At 35.5% G+C, this 20,485-nt stretch overlaps 1 protein-coding gene across 1 annotated transcript in view; it reads left to right on the top strand.

Moving 5' to 3' along the window:
- The window catches only part of sn (fascin domain-containing protein singed), a 257,666-nt gene that overhangs the window by 93,667 nt on the left and 143,514 nt on the right, over nt 1–20,485 (top strand). The window contains exon 3 of the mRNA XM_069836225.1: nt 13,781–14,195. Within this exon, the coding sequence (XP_069692326.1) occupies nt 13,781–14,195 (415 nt within the window). The remainder of the gene's footprint in view (nt 1–13,780; nt 14,196–20,485) is intronic.

Genomic DNA, 20,485 nt, shown 5'->3' with positions numbered 1-20,485 from the left:
ACTGACATGACTTCACTAATTTAAAGAAATGAAATTAAATAGTAAAAAGACAGATAAAGTTCCCAGGTACAGCGCACTCTTCTAACTAACGTGTTCTTCAGTAAATAAGTCCAGCATTCTAATACGTTTGCATTATTTTCCTGGGAAGAATAAACTGACATGACTTCACTAATTTAAAGAAATGAAATTAAATAGTAAAAAGACAGATAAAGTTCCCAGGTACAGCGCACTCTTCTAACTAACGTGTTCTTCAGTAAATAAGTCCAGCATTCTAATGCTTTTGCATTATTTTCCTGGGAAGAAAAACTGACATGACTTCACTAATTTAAAGAAATGAAATTAAATAGTAAAAAGACAGATAAAGTTCCCAGGTACAGCGCACTCTTCTAACTAACGTGTTCTTCAGTAAATAAGTCCAGCATTCTAATACGTTTGCATTATTTTCCTGGGAAGAATAAACTGACATGACTTCACTAATTTAAAGAAATGAAATTAAATAGTAAAAAGACAGATAAAGTTCCCAGGTACAGCGCACTCTTCTAGCTAATGTGTTCTTCAGTAAATAAGTCCAGCATTCTAATACGTTTGCATTATTTTCCTGGGAAGAATAAACTGACATGACTTCACTAATTTAAAGAAATGAAATTAAATAGTAAAAAGACAGATAAAGTTCCCAGGTACAGCGCACTCTTCTAACTAACGTGTTCTTCAGTAAATAAGTCCGGCATTCTAATACTTTTGCATTATTTTCCTGGGAAGAATAAACTGACATGACTTCACTAATTTAAAGAAATGAAATTAAATAGTAAAAAGACAGATAAAGTTCCCAGGTACAGCGCACTCTTCTAACTAACGTGTTCTTCAGTAAATAAGTCCAGCATTCTAATGCTTTTGCATTATTTTCCTGGGAAGAAAAACTGACATGACTTCACTAATTTAAAGAAATGAAATTAAATAGTAAAAAGACAGATAAAGTTCCCAGGTACAGCGCACTCTTCTAACTAACGTGTTCTTCAGTAAATAAGTCCAGCATTCTAATACGTTTGCATTATTTTCCTGGGAAGAATAAACTGACATGACTTCACTAATTTAAAGAAATGAAATTAAATAGTAAAAAGACAGATAAAGTTCCCAGGTACAGCGCACTCTTCTAGCTAATGTGTTCTTCAGTAAATAAGTCCAGCATTCTAATACGTTTGCATTATTTTCCTGGGAAGAATAAACTGACATGACTTCACTAATTTAAAGAAATGAAATTAAATAGTAAAAAGACAGATAAAGTTCCCAGGTACAGCGCACTCTTCTAACTAACGTGTTCTTCAGTAAATAAGTCCAGCATTCTAATACGTTTGCATTATTTTCCTGGGAAGAAAAACTGACATGACTTCACTAATTTAAAGAAATGAAATTAAATAGTAAAAAGACAGATAAAGTTCCCAGGTACAGCGCACTCTTCTAGCTAATGTGTTCTTCAGTAAATAAGTCCAGCATTCTAATACGTTTGCATTATTTTCCTGGGAAGAATAAACTGACATGACTTCACTAATTTAAAGAAATGAAATTAAATAGTAAAAAGACAGATAAAGTTCCCAGGTACAGCGCACTCTTCTAACTAATGTGTTCTTCAGTAAATAAGTCCGGCATTCTAATGCTTTTGCATTATTTTCCTGGGAAGAAAAACTGACATGACTTCACTAATTATTGTCTTCTCAAAACTGGGTGGGTTGGGACATTTATATTTTATTTGTTAGTTATTAGTTTATTCACTTCTTTACTGGTTTATTTTATTTGTTATTAATTTTATTTTTATTTATTTTTATTTTTTATTTATTTAACCTGGTAGAGATAAGGCCTTCAGGCCTTCTCTCCCCCTCTACCAGGGGATTACAACTACAATATTAAGAATGCAATTACAATTATAATTACAATTAATATTAATCTAAAAAAGTACTAAAAGATTAACTGACTAATAAAAGCTACACAGTTTATTGCAAAAGTTAAGAAGAGAGAACTTTTTTTTATTAACTAAGTAAAAATTAAACCTACTCTACGAAGTTTGTTTTTGAACACTGCTAAATTCCGACAGTCTCTGATGTCACTGGGTAGGGTATTCCACAAGCGCGAGAGCGAGATTGTGTATGATGATGAATACGATGATGTCTTATCTGTTGGTATGGCTAGTATGCGGCTATTTTGCGTGCGTGTGAAGAGATTATATGATGACAGGTAACTGAAACGGGAGGCAAGGTAGGTAGATGTAGAGGTGTGGAGGACTTGGAAAAGGAGAACAAGAACATGAAAATTATTAATTAGTTGTTAGGAGAAAATCCAGAAACGATAGGGAAAACACGGATTTTTTACTTGAAGTAAGTAAAGCGATAGGTTTGGAAGTAAACCCCGAAAAGACAAGGTATATGATTATGACTCGTGACGAGAATATTGTACGAAATATAAATATAAAAATTGGAGATTTATCTTTCGAAGAGGTGGAAAAATTCAAATATCTTGGAGCAAGAGTATCAAATATAAATGACACCCGGGAGGAAATGAAACACAGAATAAATATGGGAAATGCCTGTTATTATTCGGTTGAGAAGCTTTTATCATCAGTCTGCTGTCAAAAAATCTCAAAGTTAGAATTTATAAAACAGTTATATTACCGGTTGTTCTGTATGGTTATGAGACTTGGCCTCTCACTTTGAGAGAGGAACAGAGATTAAGGGTGTTTGAGAATAAGGTGCTTAGGAAAATATTTGGGGTTAAGAGGGATGAAGTTACAGGAGAATGGAGAAAGTTACACAACGCAGAATGCACGCATTGAATTCTTCACCTGACATAACTAGGAACATTAAATCCAGACGTTTGAGATGGGCAGGGCATGTAGCACGTATGGGCGAATACAGAAATGCGTATAGTGTTAGTTGGAAGGCCGGAGGAAGAAATACCTTTGGGGAGGCCGAGACGTAGATGGTAGGATAATATTCAAGTGAATTTGAGGGAGGTGGGATATGATGATGGAGACTGGATTAATCTTGCTCAGGATAGGGACCGATGGCGGGCGAGTAGTCTCGCAGCATGAGTACCTTTCGACAACCCCTACATCACGCCAGTGACGCTGACATGTTGTATTTTGTATGCACCAAATTTATTAATGTTATTTCACTTAATTTCTTTGTTGTTTTGTGAAGACAACAATAAACACATGTAATACATTGTGTTCCGTTCAGACTTCCCACTTTTCAATCAATTTTTGCAAAAGAGAGAGAGAGAGAAATTGTGAATTTTAATTAATGGTAGAAAAAAAATCTCAAATAATCTAAATATCACTACATTTACGTCACTAAAGGAAATAGACAAGAATTGCGACTACACTATTGCGAGCTCCAGTTGTCATGGTGATATAAGGAAACAAAATACTTTTGGTGCAGACAATTATCAACCAATTTACAGAGGAAACACACCTGATTGAGAAACAATTAACGCATAATTGGAGAAGAGTGTAGTGACCGGAAGTGATCTAAAAAAATCTGGGAGAGTATATTAATGGGTTTGTGGAGAGAAAGTGAATGAAATTTGTGGGCGGTGTTTCAGAGAAATCCAGACAAATCCATTCGTCAAGCATCAACTCATTTCATACCGCCAATACCATCACGGTTCATTGAGTGATGCACAAGCATCTTCATTTATATCTTGAGTAACAGCCTTGTAGAATACTGGTCCTGTAGTTACGGTAGAATACGAAAATCTCGTGTTTTCTGCAGTAGAAATGCTCGTAGAATTGGTAGTATTGGTCAGAAAAGAAACTTGAATGCTTGTATAGAAATCGAAGTACAGTGAAACCTCTCCTTACGGACACCCCCAAGATACGGACACTCCTCATATACGGACAGATTTTTATGTCCCAGCTGAATTAATATAGAAATAATGATAAATTTAACTCTCGTTTAGGGACACTCTCAGACACGGACACGGACAGCTGTTTCACAGTCCTAAAGCTTGCTTTACCTCCTGACTGCGGACAGAACTTGGATTTCAAGACCTAATGTGTTACAGAAATGGAAAATTTAGTTTTGAGAACTGTACAGAAATTCCTTAATATGAAAAAAAGACAATAAGGGTCTCGTAGACTACCACTAGCCCACCCGGCTACCCCTTGTTAGCTGGAAGCGGGTGGATAAACAAAGTCATAAAATTTAACCTGTCTGATGGGTCCAAGGTTTCCTCGATCGTGAAATTGTATTCGACACATGATAAAATTAGTAGGATTATTCTCTTCACTTCAATCAGTTCTGTTTCGAGAGACATGGCACCTGAACATAAAGGTTAAGTTGAAAATTATAAATTACATTACTGTATAATTGTAGAATTAAGAATAGAATTGCATGGGCACAGTACTGTATTTTCCTTTTTCGATCTTATCTACTGTAGTTCAAAGTTGTAAAGAATTTACTATAGTATACTGTATTTAGAATTAAACTTCAGTAATAAATTTCATTTAAAGCGTGAATAAATTTACTGTTAGATTGGGGAGCCTCCCTCCCAATAAAGGACACCTCCCAGATGCGGACAGATTGTTACGTCTCTTCGATGTCCGTAAATGAGAGGTTTCACTGTATTCTTTTTTAAGTTAAAAGTTACAGAATCATATAACAATCAACGAAATATCTTTGTACGATACTCAGATAGGGCTGTAAGCTGGTAATGTGTTACAATTGGTGTAAATGATAATTTGGACGTATGTTAAAAATATGAAACAGGCAGGCCTAGTTATTTAGACGTTCCAAACGTGTGGAAAGAATTTGTGTTACTTCTCTTAAACAACCATACCTTTTTTATTTGCGTTTTCTTATTAGAAACTTTTTTTTTTTCCTTTTCTGCAATACGATGCTTCTGGAACACGTAAAGATCTAGAAGTTACCCCGTTGATTGTATAGTAAAAATTTCTGTACGAAAAAGTACATTATAGCTTAACCCCTTCAGGCCTGTTGTACATTATAGTGTACATTGTTTCTTTTTTTCTTTTTTGGAATGTCCGATACTTTTAAATATTTTGAAAAATTCAATGTGATAGAAATGGAGAATTTTTTTTAAAACTTTTCTATACCTGAATTAAAAATAAAATTTAAAAATTTGGGGCCCCAGGGGTCATATTGTCCCCAAATTTTGATTTTCTAAGAAGACTTGATTAGGGAATTTTGGATTCCCGGAATGATTATGTAACCAATTTTTTCTCAATTTTTTTAAATATAAATTCAGGTCTGAAGGAACTAATTTTTGTACAAAGTCTTTCATAAGTAACGAGTCTATCGAAAAATCAACTATTTTGGATAGTTTTTTGAAGTAATGTTCATTCTCACGAGAAAGAACCCTTCCCGGTCCCTTACAGTCGATTTGGAAACAAATACCACCCCCCCCCCGCCAGAGGAAGTTACTTATCCATGTGTAATGTGCATTTGATGCCAACTTAAAATGACCTGGAGCATGGCCTTCTATACGCCAAGGATAATGGCACACGGCCATGCCTATACACATTGTTGTGATAGACTGGAATGATAAAATGCCACGCAGCCGGTTAACATTGTTGCAGAAGAGAAAAATTGCTGCCTGATTTGAACTTGGAAACAGTGTCGCTCAAATTAAGTGTCTATTCTGTAGACGAAGTGTTTCCAGGCAGGTGGATCGGTCGCACAGGCCCAATCCGTTGACCTCCGCGATCACCTGATTTGACTCCCCTGAACTTATTTTTCTGGGGTTTCATCAAGGATCGTGTCTATGCGACTAAGCCACGCACCATTCCTGAATTAGTGGAACGAATCCAACACACGATAGTTACGCCTGACATGCTCACCAGAGTCCATGAAGAGTTGATACGTCGCTTACATTTGTGTATTCAGTAGAACGGAAGACATTTTGAAAATTGTACACCATAATTTGTTAACAATTGAAACTGTTTTTACATTTAACCTGTGTGTTTTAATAAAGATTTAAAACACTAACCATTCTTTTGTTATTAGCTCTGCCGGCGAGGGGAGGGGGTGTTTGTTTCCAAATCGACTGTACGGCACCGGGAAGGGTTCTTTCTCGTGAGGATGAACATCATTTAAAAATTATCCAAAATAGTTAATTTTTCGATAGACTCGTTGCTTATGAAAGACCCTGTATGGATTAATCTTCAGTTTCATTTAATTACAAATGAGATATCAACGTTAAAGATATAAGTTGTTAAAATTATATTTTTGTCCAAGTTGAAAGTCCAAAGAAATAACGAAGATTGGAAATCACGAACTATATAACATGATAAATTATTATAATTCTTTCTTCATCTAACAAAAACGAATAATTCTTTTTCAATGATAGACTTTTATCAGTCCTTTGCGGAGCTAATAGTGTTGTAACAGTTTAGATTACTGTAGAAGAGTAAATTTAACAGAATATGATATTATTTATCAGCACTTTTTCCTTAGTCAGTAGTCACAATATTAAGGATGACAAAACTGACTAATTTTCCAGGAAAATTTTTCTTCTCACATAACTATTGTTTAGAATTCATCTCGAAAGGTGAAATGACGCTGGAACAACCACTAGACCAGCGGTGACCAAAGCGGGTGTCGTGATTACATCGTGTAATCACAGACATTCAAACGGGTACGAGGAGTTTCCTGTACATTGCTATGTGTTTCATTCACGTACTGAAGGCAAGCAGTGGCGGTATCATGTCGCTCTACAAACTTTGTCTCTACAAGCAGTAAGAGGTGGTTTCGTAAAGAATGAGAAGGAGAACTTTTTTGTTGTTCTATCGGACAAAATGTAATATGTTTACTTTGCTCAACGGTTCAATTAGGAGTATATAGAAACATTAATTGCCATGCTGAATAATGTATTATTATTATTATCATTATTATTATTATTATTATTATTATTATTATTATTATTATTATTATTATTATTACTGACACACTAAGGCCCGGTTGCAGAAACGCAAATCAAATCAGTCCCTGATCGCCAATCAGTTGATGTCTGATTTATTTGATTGTTCATTGCGTTGCACAAACGTGAATCTCCAATCAACTTGTCTCAATTTACTAATTGCTGATTTGAGAAAGAAATACATTTGACAACAGCGCTATTTAGCAACCACAGCCAATTTGATGTTATTTAAAAGTCGCGAAACGAATGCATCAAGTGGGCGGTGATTAGGAAAACAAGTGAATGTTCAAGTGAATGTTTTGTTGCTTTTTGTAGAAAGGAAAGAGGTGGTTTCTATTTGTGTATAGACTACAATATAGTGAAAAAAAAATGAAGCCAACAAAAAAAAAAAACGTGAGGGGGCTTCTGTTGTGGGATTTGCTAGGGGAGTCGACAAGAAATTGGAATATGCATAGTCTCCATAACCCAAAATAATTCCATTTCCCATCTCTCTGTTTACAAATGGAGCTCGTAACCTACTCATTAAAAATATTGTGTTGTCATGTGTAGAACCCTGCCAACGGGCTACAGCATTCCAGAATTTCAATGATGGCGTAGACTACATATTGCCTGTATATTCACAGAAAAGAAACCTTTTCTATTTCGATAAAGTTCGGCATCATTTCAACCAGGTGATTGGATGGGGATGTGAACAGTCTATACAACCATATATTAGGCTACTCTTGGAAATCCTGACATGACTGAAAATTCTCTCTGGATTTCAAATCGTTCCCTGTTTGAAGTTTGGGGATTTATGAGACCCTGCCATTACAAAGCAATTTCATGCGTAACATTCCTAACTACTCGGCAAATAGTTGATTTGTGGACCCTAACAAGATAACCCAAGACCGCCTGAAAAATTCCAACAACATAAAATCTCAGCATTATTAGAACTTGGTTCATAGGAGAAAGTGGAAGGTTTCGATTTGTCTGTCTGCATATATTTGTTTCAATGTTTGAAAGTAACAAAACACACGAATCCTTCCTACTCATATTTTCTGCCATTATACATAAAAACAATTCATGTCTATCACGGAAACGCCTTCTTCTTAATAATATTTTTTTCATTCCAAAATTTCTTCATCAGAAGAATCCATTATGTGGAGAACAATATTGTTACGCTATAACTATTTACTATATACATTACAGTAACTACATTACAACAGAACAACATAAATAGTCTACTTAATCGATGATCAGTGACTTAACCAGCAAAAATCTGTTGATCAAATCTAATGGAAGATTGATCTCCGATCAAACACTGATTGTTCTTTCTGCAACAGAAATAGAACTGATGGCCAATCAAACCCTCCTTGATTGCTAATCATATTTTGATCGGTGTTTCTGCAACCGGGCCTAAGTAGGTGTTCCTATAATTCTTCTGTACGTGCATGAATATTGATATTTTAAGATCTTCTTCCCAGAAGGATAAAATTATTAGGTTTTATCTCAATTTTAATCTTCTTAATTTTTAGATGAGGGTAACTACTTATTAGTTATTCATTTAATGATAATATTATAGAAAAACTGATTCAATATTATGTGCCAACGAACTGTTAAACGCCAGGAATTGAAATGTCTTAAATCATAGCCAGGAAGAGAAAGATGAGATAAATAAATGTAAGGAAGTCAGCTACCTAATGGGGTTTGAATTATCTCGTGCTCTAAAGCCTTTTGATAGAACAGAATTTCTCAAAAGAGTAATGATTAAAATAGCTTAAATAACTTGTCCATAAGAAGTTTTTAATTTTTGAAAAACTACGAATATCTCGACCAAGTATCGAGAGAAGAATTTAGAAAATTTCCGATTATATTCAAAGAAAGAAGCAAGAAAAATCGTAAATTATTCACTGGCTCTTGATGACAGCAGTGACATTACTGATACAGCAAAGCTTGAGATTTTTATCCGCGGGATTGATCAAGATGTTAGTACAGGAAGCACCACTGGTTGTATACCTTATTTTATTTCAAGGAGTGCAGTTCGGTGGCTCCTTTGAACACCCACTTACAGATTTATGACTTCCTACACAAACAACTCTGACAATTCCATTCTGTTCCCTCGTCCCAAATTTCCACAGTTGCGACAATCCTGGTGACCTTCGAAATTATGCAGTGAAACTGACGGGATTCTTGAAATTCGGAAAAGATGCGGCAAATCTGCCTCCACGTGGATTTGACGGGCACCTGTCAGTTCTTCTGAACGAGGGTTGTGATTGGTTACTAACAAGAGAAGGCAAGATTTCCGTCACAGTGAGGAAGACATTTATTTATGACAATCAATTAGTAGGGGGCAGTAGAAGGTTTGTCGGCAAAGTCCTTTCTATGAAACTGCACTCCATGAAAAAAAATAAAGTATAGTTTTCATGCCAAGTACCTTTCCTCCGTCTTCTTACTTCATAGACTGTCTGTCGCGTGTAATGACTGCAGCTCGAGTTTTGGTCACCGCTGCACTAGACCTATCTCTACACCGAAGGAGACACGAATGATAATAATGAATAAATCAAAATCTACTGGCCAAGCAATGTTTTTTCCACTTTCCGAGGATCTGTAATGCAATGTCATTTCACGCCCCAAGCTCCTCCATTCTCCGCTTATCCTGCAGGAACAATTTACTGCCCTACGCGGGCACCATATGACGCATAGGTGCGGGCTCTTTAATGGGCCATTACTGCAACACATGTCGGGGTGGTGATTCACCTCCTCGTCTCGCAGAGGGTTCCACTTTTTTGTAATCCCTTCTCGTGTTTTGTGACTCGAATCCCTGCTGTCATATAACCCAATTCCTCATACTAGAGTTAAGAGGGACACGTGGAGTTCCTGTATTAGATTAAATAGTTTAGGTTGGATTTCATTAGATTATTTTTGATTAAATTACAGTGGAGATGGAAGTGCGAAGTTTCGATATTAATAATAATAATAATAATAATAATAATAATAATAATAATAATAATAATTTATTTAATCTGGCAGAGCTAAGGCCAGTAGGCCTTCTCTTCCGCCCAGCCAGACTCTAATTCTAATTAAATACATTTGCTTACATAGTTATTACATTAATATCTAGATCATAAAACAACATGAAAGTAAATAATGAAAATTGGATAACTAATGTTAGTGTGACAATAAACACTGGTAAGAAATAGTTATAATGATAATAATAATAATAATAATAATAATAATAATAATAATAATAATAATATTATTATTATTAGTAGGGTAATAATAATAATAATAATAAATAATAATAATAATGAGATAATTTAGATATTTATCTGTGATATATATAACCATTAAACATTGAGAAACCTGAAACAGCTATTATTGTTGACAGTAATTGTTAGAAAAATATCTCGTTAGTCTATTCTTAAATTGATTTGATGTCTGACAGTCCCTGACATTACTCGGCAGGGAATTCAAAAGTCGAGGAACAGCCACAGTGAAAGAAGATGAATATGAGGATGTTCGGTGGGAGGGAATGGATAATATTGAGGAGTGTTGTGATCGTGTGTCTAGGTTATGATGGGTGGATAAATTTTGAAAACGAGACGCAAGATAGACAGGAGTGGAGAAATGCAATATGTGAAAGAGAAGGGAAAGACAGTGGATTTTTCTACGATCTTCTAGACGGAGCCAGGACAACATTTCGAGGGATGGTGTTACGTGATCAGCTCGGCGAATATTGCAGACGAAACGGACGCACATTTTATGAACACGTTGTAGTCTCTGCGCCGAAGTAACGCTTAGGTCAGTAAGCAGAATATCACAGTAATCGAAGTGGGCCATCACGAGTGTTTGCACTAACATTTTTTTCATGGAAAAGGGTAGAAAATTCTTCAATCGTCAATATTGGGTTGGATTACGTTATAGCCTATCGATTTGAAAAGTTGTGGCATTTGTATCAGATACGCGGTTATGTATCATCAGTGTATTGGTGATAGTGACGTAGTATGTGGCGAAATGAGTTTGAGATACGCCATTTGATTACTGGACATTACCCTTGCAATTGGGGAAAAACTTGAGAGAAAAAATCTACTGATAGAGGTAATAAATTCAACCGGGATTCAAACCCACACCCAAATGCAGTCTCAAAACAAGATTCCAACTCGCTAAGGCCGTGGCTGTTTTCATGTTAGATTGTATTAAATTTCTCTAGATTGTGTTGGGTTAGATCGCTTTCGTTTGGCTTAAATCTGTTTCCATTGACTTAAATTATGTATTAGATTATATTGTTTGGGTTGCGTTAGGCCAGGTTGGATTGGGTTGAATGAGATTGAATTGGGTTGGACTAAATTACATTGGATTGGGTTTTGGGTTGAATTACATTAAAGGCCTATTTGGTTGCTTTGGATTAGATTGGATGGAGTTACGTTAAATTGGGTTGGATTAGATAGGATTAGGCCTAGATTTGATTGAATTGGATTTGATTGGATTATAATATTAGATCATACGGGATTGGATTGGATTAAACTAGATCGCATTAGGTTGAATTAAATTAGATTGGGTTGGATTAGATTGGATTGTGTTTGATTAGATATAGTTGGAGTCGGTTACATTAGATAAGATTGTATTGTGTTACATTAATTTAGATTAGATTGTATTTCTTAAGATTGGACTGAATTGGGTTAGCTTAGATGCGATTGAGTTGGATTAGATTAGATTGGATTGGGTTATATTAGATTTACTCTTACATTAAATTAGATTGTACTGAGTTACATTTTATTTTTTAAGATTAGATTGGGTTAGATTAGAGTAAATTGACTTGGATTCGGTTAGCTTAAGATTGGATTGGGTTGGATTATTAAGATTAGATTTGGTTGGATTAGATTAGATTTACTCGTACATTTGATTAGATGGGGTTAGATTAGAGTCAATTGTCTTGTATTGGGTTAGCTTAGATTGGATTGGGTTGGATTACATTGGGTTGCATTACATTATATGTACTTGTACATTGAATTAGATTGAAGTAAATTGGCTTGGGTTGGATTACCTTAGATTGGATGGGTTGGATTACATTAGATTAGATTGGGCTGGATGAGAGTAAATTACTTTGGATTCGGTTAGCTTAAGATCGAATTGCTTTTGATTGTATTAAATTAGATTGCATTGGATTAGGTTAGATTGGATTGAGTTACGTGGATTGTGTTATTTTGTATTGGATTGCATGTCTTAAGATTAGATTGTATTGGGTTAGATTAGAGTAAATTGGCTTTGATTGGGTTAGCTTAGATTGCATTATATTAGATTAGATTGGGTTTGATTCGATGGGATTTGTTGGATTAGATTAGATTTCATTGGATCAGATTAGATTGGATTGCATTGGAACTGATTAGAATGTAAGGGATTTGATTAGATTGGATTGAGTTGAATTAAATTTTATTGGATTAATTGAGATTGGGTGGGGAAGATTAGATTATTTTGTTTACGTTAGTTAGATTAGATTAGATTTATACTAATGCCAAGGTTAGATTTAGGTTTGGATGTTATTAAATTAAGTTTTGATTGGAATTACTAAATTGTGATGGAATTAGATTGAGATTATTTTGCAATTGAAATTCGGAGTATGTTAGGGTTTGTGTCGGTATTGAATTAGGGTGAAAGACGAAGTTGCCGTGTTGAAAGATATTGCGCAGATTTTCATTATAGCTTTTTTTTTAACTTACTATTCCAATGCTGTTAGACCAGCCGTGGCGAAAACGTCATCGTGCGCCGAGCCACTGTGTAACCTCAACGTGCATAGCACCTATGGAGGGAGGCGGACACCCGAAGGGGAAGCGAAGCAACTGTCTGACTTATTAACGGATTTTCATTTTCCTTACGTCAAGCACTTAAATACAATGTTATACAGTACAAGGATACAAACTAATGTTTAGTACGTGTAACGAAGAAAGAAATGAATAAGAAAACATAGGACACATTATCACAACCTAAAATTAACTGTCTTCAGAATGTCTCTGCGACAGAGTTTCAAAATCAGGAATTATGTCACTTACTGCCAGTCGTAGTTGATTACGAAGGTATTTGTCTGTCAGTCGTGATCTAAATTTGCTTTTTTACTATTTTTATTGTTCAAAATAATTTTTCAAAAACGTAAGTTGTAGCGAACATGACTTCAAAAGAGAAAGCGAAAGAACGAAGCTTCGGATATTTATTTTTGGCAAAGATTTGAAAAATTCAACATTTGTCAAGTCCTTACATCTAGCTTTCATTTAACACCACATTGTAAATCTGTGACTTTAAATTGAAGATCTAACCGTATTATTCGTATATCTGCAGAAAAAGGATCGACGTACAGAGATAATAATAATAATAATAATAATAATAATAATAATAACAATAACAACAACACAACCTTTTAATGTTTCATTTAGTGTAACATTTAGTATAATGCCGTTTTATGTTATACAACCGTTTTCCTCGTTATACTTGTGAACAAATCATACATTTAATATTCTCATTCATATTGGCAGCAAAAAAAAAAAAAAAAAAAAAATGCGTCCTCCCATCCTACTTGGAACTTTTGTTTTTGTAGAGGTACATATATTCGAGAGAGACATTGCGACGATACGCCACTCGCAGATCAGAGACAAATACAAATGGAAAGGAGTTTGACTCCAGTGAGTGAGAGGGTGAGGGTTGTGGGAGGTAGAAAGCACAGCTATCATTGCGAGCCACAGTGTGCTCGTGAGCCGCATTTTCGCCACCGATGTGTTAGACGAATACTGCGTTTATTCCATTTCACCTATTTCGTCCCTGTTCGTATAGTCCTTTACAGTACTTTATTCATTAGAAATGATTACTATTTTTTTCAATGCTGCAGGTCAACCTGCGGTCCGTGGGCCGCAAGCGTTTCGCCCACCTGTCCGAGAACCTGGACGAGATCCACGTGGACGCCAACATCCCGTGGGGCGAGGACACCCTGTTCACGCTGGAGTTCCGTGTGGACGAGTCCGGCAAGTACGCTCTGCACACGTGCAACAACAAGTACTTGAGTCGCGAGGGCAAGCTGGTGGACACTTGCAACCCCAACTGCCTCTTCTCCGCCGAGTACCACAGCGGGCAGCTCGCCCTCAGGGACCGCCAGGGCGCCTACCTCAGTCCAATCGGCTCCAAGGCCGTGCTGAAGAGTCGCTCCCAGACCGTCACCAAGGACGAGCTCTTCTCCCTCGAGGACTCGCTGCCCCAGGCCAGCTTCGTGGCGGCCCTCAACGGACGCTACGTGTCTGTCAAGCAAGGTACTGTGTCGTATAACATTGCATTCCACTCGAACTTTAACCGTTCTTCTTTCGATGTGTTCTTTGTATCATTTTTGTATTGATCTGAATATGTTTTACGCATGTCAAGTCATTTGACACACGAGTGCACGTCTTTGAGGTAGGCGCCAGAATTACAGACGTGGACAAATTATTAACAGAATTGGCGATTTCTATGATAATTATGTTTACAAAATTTGATTTTTCAATTTAGACTACAGTTTACGATTTTGCATATTTCATCCTTACAATAGACAGAAATATGCAAAAATGTCAACTGTAGTTTCAATTGAAGAGTTGAATTTTGTAAAAATTTATAATAAAAATCTTCAATTTTGTTAATAATTTGTAAATTAGCAAAAATGTCAACTACAGTCAAAATTGAAGAGTCAAATTTCGTAAAACTATAAAATAAAAATCTTCAGTTTTGCTAATAATTTGGAAATATCCAAAATGTCAACTGTATTCCAAATTGAAAAATCGAATTTTGTAAAAATATATAATAAAAACCTTCAGTTTTGCTAATAATTTGTAAATATGCAAAAATATCAAATGTAGTCCAAACTGAAGAGTTAAATTTTCTAAAAATATACTATACAAATCTTCAATTTTGCTAATAATTTGGAAATACGCAAAAATGTTAACTGTAGTAATTGAAGAATCATATTTTGTAAAAATATATAATAAAAATCTTCAATTTTTCTAATAATTTGTCCACGTCTGTATGTTTCTATGGCAACCAAACGTCGAGAGATGGGTTAGTTCCTGAAACGTCCGTCGACACATATATGGGCTATTCCATATGAAATCGATCAGTAAAAAACCTCGCATTTTTTATACTTTAATTTTTTCCTTATTTATACAATAATAATAATAATAATAATGTTTTATTTTCGCTGGCAGAGTTAAGGCCATAAGGCCTTCTCTTCCACTCAACCAGCCTTAATCAATACAATACATAAATTTAAATTACAAATATTTTCACTACACTTAAAAGGTTCTCCAGCAATAATCTTCACTACACATTTATTTAAATTTAGATAAATCTATAAGGTAAAGTAGTAACTTAATTTATGAGCTAAGGTGCTGAGGAGAGTGCATTTTCAAAAATATACTATCGAAAGTCAAACGGTTTTCGTATTATTGAGCGACAAATTTAGAGTATTTTATAAAAACAAGCCTCTTTCAGCGCTCAGAACTCTGGAACCATTTACTGCAGAACATTGAACGAGAGCTTATTTTGAAGCTGACATTTGGTAGGTTATGATAATAAGCAATCCTTATTTTTATTGTATACAGCGAGGCAGATAATCGGATTTTACTTCCTTTTAGGCATTTTGCCCATTCGTAAAAATAAAATATTGAAAAAAACCTTGCATTATTAAGAGGGATTTGGCATTGTTTGCTTAGTGGCACGGCAATAAGTTTCGGGGGTATTAAATAAATTATTTTCACACGCCTAAACTTGAACGGCGCAGTACCGCACGCACTGGCCGAGAGCTGAAGATAAGCGAGCATTGGGCGTCATTTTACTCCTAAGTTTATGAAAACTTGTGATAAAGCTAGCCCAGCTATGCGCTACTAGACGAAACATGACGTGTTTATGTCTCCTGCTCTTGCTTGCCTCGGCTAGCTCCCGTCTCACAGTCAGCTGGTTAGCTCACGCACGTACTATTTATTTTCTTTATTTGATATTTTCAATACTTTCTTATTAACGTTGCACCAGTAAAAATTATGTGTTTATTTGTACTTTCACTGCGGAATCTAACCATATATTTTAAAAATATTGTTTCGTGGGCAAAGGCATATTAATTAAGAAAAATCTAAATTTCTCCATTTCCATAAAAAGTAAGAAAAACTGTTTACATGTAATATAAACTTTAACTTTTCAGCATCAAAATAAACCATGATTTTGATCATTGGGTGAAAGGGTTTGGAGCCACAACAGTTTAAAGTTGCTAATTTTATGAAAATACGATAAATTTAAATATTTTTAATTTAAACACTATGAAGTTCTGATGCCTCAAACTTTGCACAAAGCATTGTATCACAGTTGTCTACGGACAGAAAAAGTTTCATTATATTTAAAAATTGCAAGGTCAATTTTCTCCATATTTCGGTCGATTTGAGATGGAATAGCCCGTACCGTCGTTATATATGAACGACGCTTTCCGAACAGAAGGGTACCATATCGAAGAGTATTTACTGTCTATGGGGTTGGATGAAAGATTTGATATAGCAAAGGAGGGGGGGGGGGGAAACGAGAGAGGCGCTTATCGACCGTATTTTGGATGCGGCATAAAGAACAACGTGCAACTCTCCGAGCGATGAGCGCGATTCACGCCCGAGCGCAACAGTGCATTGAAGCAGAAGGAGGTACCTTTCCAAATGTGCGAAAACATCGACCCCAACGTCTAGAATATTAGGTATGTATGCATATGTGAATATAAACGTTAAATTTGTCCGTTATCTGTCTCTAAATGCGAGTTAGTACAATGGAATCCCAGAAGTTTTTGTGAAATCAAAGAGCCATATCTCCGTAACCGTTCGAAAACGGACCTATATTCATATGAACGTTTTCACTCAGAATGACTTCAGAATTCACATCCTAAATTGTTGACCTTTCCTCGTGAATCACCCTATATGGTACCGATTAGCGGTAGGACTGGTGCGAGAGACGGATGAAGTACACACCAGCATTGCATCCTTACTGTTTTTAAATTTTTTTTTACTGATTTCAGTAATCAGTCTACCACGTATCACAATAACAGATAATAATAATAATAATAATAATAATAATAATAATAATAATAATAATAATAATAATAATTATTATTATTATTAATATTATTATTATTAATATTATTATTATTATTATTATTATTATTATTATTATTATTATTATTATTATTATTATTAATATTATTATTATTAATATTATTATTATTATTATTATTAATATTATTATTATTATTATTAATATTATTATTATTATTATTATAAGTCCACATCTGTGGAGTAACGGTTAGCTCGTCTGGCCGCGAAACCAGGTAGCCCGGGTTCGATTCCCGGTCGGGGCAAGTTGCCTGGTTTTGTTTTTTCCGGGGTTTTCCCTCAACCCAATATGAGCAAATGTTAGGTAACTTTCGATGTTGAATCCCGGACTCATTTCACCGGCATTATCACCTTCATCTCATTCAGACTCTAAATAACCTAGATGTTGATAAAGCATCGTAAAATAACCTACTAAAAATAATAATAATAATAATAATAATAATAATTCCACACCTGTGGAGTAACGGTTAGCTCGTCTGGCCGCGAAACCAGGTGGCCCGGGTTCGATTCCTGGTCGGGGCAATTTACCTGGTTGTTTTTTTCGGGGGTTTCCCTCAACCCAATATGAGCAAATATTAGGTAACTTTCGATGTTGGACCCCGGACTCATTTCATCGGCATTATCACCTTCATCTCATTCAGACGCTAAATAACCTAGATGTTGATAAAGCGTCGTAAAATAACCTAATAATAATAATAATAATAACAACACGATAAATTATTGGATGGGCTCGGGCCCCATGGGACCATGTAAGTTGGCGACAGTGTAAAGGAGTAATATATAAGATGCAAAGAAATTATCAAGCCAAGTTTGTAAAGCATCTTCGATATCAAAGCAGTTCCCTTAAAGATTGTTGGATAGAAAAAGGAAAAGATGAAAATCTGAGGTCGCAAGGTCGGGAGAATACGGGGGATGTAGAATCACCTCCCAACCAAGCTCCTGGATAGCTGCTTTCGTCATGTTAGTGGAGTACGAGCGTGCATTATTGTGTTGCAGCAGCACTTGATGCAGTCTTCCCGGTCGTTTTTCTTCAATTGCGGTCGCAAATCGTATGAGTTGTTGGCTAAAAGTGTCAGAAGTTATGGTTACATCCTGGGCAGCAATTCGTAGTACACTACGCCTTCTTTATCCCACCAGACGCGTAACATCATCTTCTGTAGATGGACAGTAACTTCTGTCCTGGATCATAATATATGTAACAGACTCCTAATGTATCAACTAAATGGCACCGTAGCAAACCTGACAAAACTTGTTAACTTCAAAACCTATAAGGCCGACCTATCTATCTATCTATCTATCTATCTATCTATCTATCTATCTATCTATCTATCTATCTATCTATCTATCTATCTGTCTGTCTGTCTGTCTGTCTGTCTGTCTGTCTGTCTGTCTGTCTGTCTGTCTGTCTGTCTGTCTGTCTGTCTGTCTGTCTGTCTGTCTGTCTGTCTGTCTGTCTGTCTGTCTGTCTGTCTAATTATGATCTAGGCTTCTGTACGGGCGTTGTGTGTTGAAACGACAGGACCATTTTCTTGCAGTGTTTTCTCCGATAGTATTCTCCCCATACACTGAACAAATATTTCGAGCTGCCTCCGCTGCCTTTGCTCCTCTATTGAACTCAAAAGAATATTCCGGAAATATTCCTTTCCCCCCCCCCCCCCCACTTGAAATTTCGTTTTTCTTAGCCCACAAATAGTAAAAACTTTCTTCAAATCCTCAAAATTCAAGACGTATTTACAAGCACGACACTCCAATTAACAAATGACAAAACGGTGTTCAGTCTCCTAGCAACGCAATGTTGTAATGACGAACAAAAACGATACGAAGTACTGTATCAACCTAATAGGAAATTTATTTTGTGCGAGATCGTGCGTATTTGCTTGGTTTCCGCACAAAACCAATCCGCGGAAAGTCTAAAATTCCACATTCAGTATTCCCAACCTAACACACCTAACTATTTCCCTCTTCTTACCGCTTAAGTGACATATTGATTTTACTGCTTTAGGCTTTTAACATGTTATTTTTAGAGACGTTTAACATAGTTTACCACTGCAATTTCACCTAAATTGCACTGTTAATTATTGTTTTTAAATATTTGCAAAAATTGAGTAAACTCTACAACTCCACTAAAGTTACTGCATTCGTGATGTAAGTAACATTAAGGAAGCCGTGAAAAAATCAACAAGATTCCATATGCCGATGTTATTACTGCAATATGTTATATAAATAATATTGTTAAAATATTAAAATGGAAAAATAAATCATTACATAACCTTACCGTTTGTTTTAAGATCGCATTTATAGACTGGGGGGGGGGGGGGAAAGACAGACGTATATCACGGCCTGCTGGAATATAGTAAACACAGAAAACATTTTAAAGCAACAATGTTGAAGATAGATATTTTTGTTTTGCAAATTTGCCGTCATTGAACAGAAACAAAGATGGAGATTTCATTGCAACTAATTAGAAATTCCTCTTTCAAATATACAGAATAAAGAATAAAGAAATATAATTACAAAAACAAACAAAGAGAAATACAAATAAAATAATACAAGCAATATAAAAAGAAGATACAGTAGTATTAACAAAATTTGAGACCGAATGAGCAGCGCTCGTGCTCGGTCGCAGTTCAGATATATTATTAAAATTAAAAAAAAAAAATAAAATAAAATAAAAATAAAAAAATAAAATAAAATAATAATAATACTAATAATATAAATAAATAAGTAAAATAAAATAGGAACTAAAATATAATTACAGCGGCAATGGAATTAAGTATCAAGTATGTAATAAAAGATCTTCGCACAAAATAATGTACGATACACGAGCGGTATGTTTTCTTTCAATTCTCGGAAATTAAAAAAGCTCAACTACGTTTCGCTTTTTCAAACTTTTCCTCGAACATGAAAACTTCACATACCGCTCTTGTAACGCATATTACTATTATAGAGTGCAGTAGGAGTTAGAGAAAACTCGCCAGAAAATAAGGTTTTACATAGACATAGTGACAGTACGCATCTAAAATAGAAGTAAAAAAAGTGTAACTTCATACAATGGGCACAGAACAATGCCTTACGTCAACGAAACGTGCATTACTTTACATCTGTGTTGTTGAAAACAATTGCTTAAACGAATTCCAAGTGTAATGTGAAGAACCTTTAAAAAATGACAGAAATGTTTGACTGCGTTCTTCTGTAAGTGCTTCAGACAGATACGTTTTTTCGAAACACCGTGTGGGCGGAAGTGGGAAGTGTCGTATGAATAACAAACAGATCTCTTCTTTGTGTTACTGCCTTCGGATTCAGCGGTCGTCGTCGCCTGTTGCGATGGTAACAAACAATAGAATTATGAACCGCGAACTCGATGTCGCAGATGATGCACGAGGAGTCTGCAAATTGTCTTCACCATGGATCGAGATGTTAGCAGAGATAAATTTAAT

The sequence above is a fragment of the Periplaneta americana genome, chromosome 9 (assembly GCF_040183065.1).
Source record: "Periplaneta americana isolate PAMFEO1 chromosome 9, P.americana_PAMFEO1_priV1, whole genome shotgun sequence".
NCBI classification, from domain to species: Eukaryota; Metazoa; Arthropoda; class Insecta; order Blattodea; family Blattidae; genus Periplaneta; species Periplaneta americana.
The sequence above is the reverse complement of the archived record's forward strand: the minus strand, read 5'-3'. Positions and strand labels throughout refer to the sequence as shown.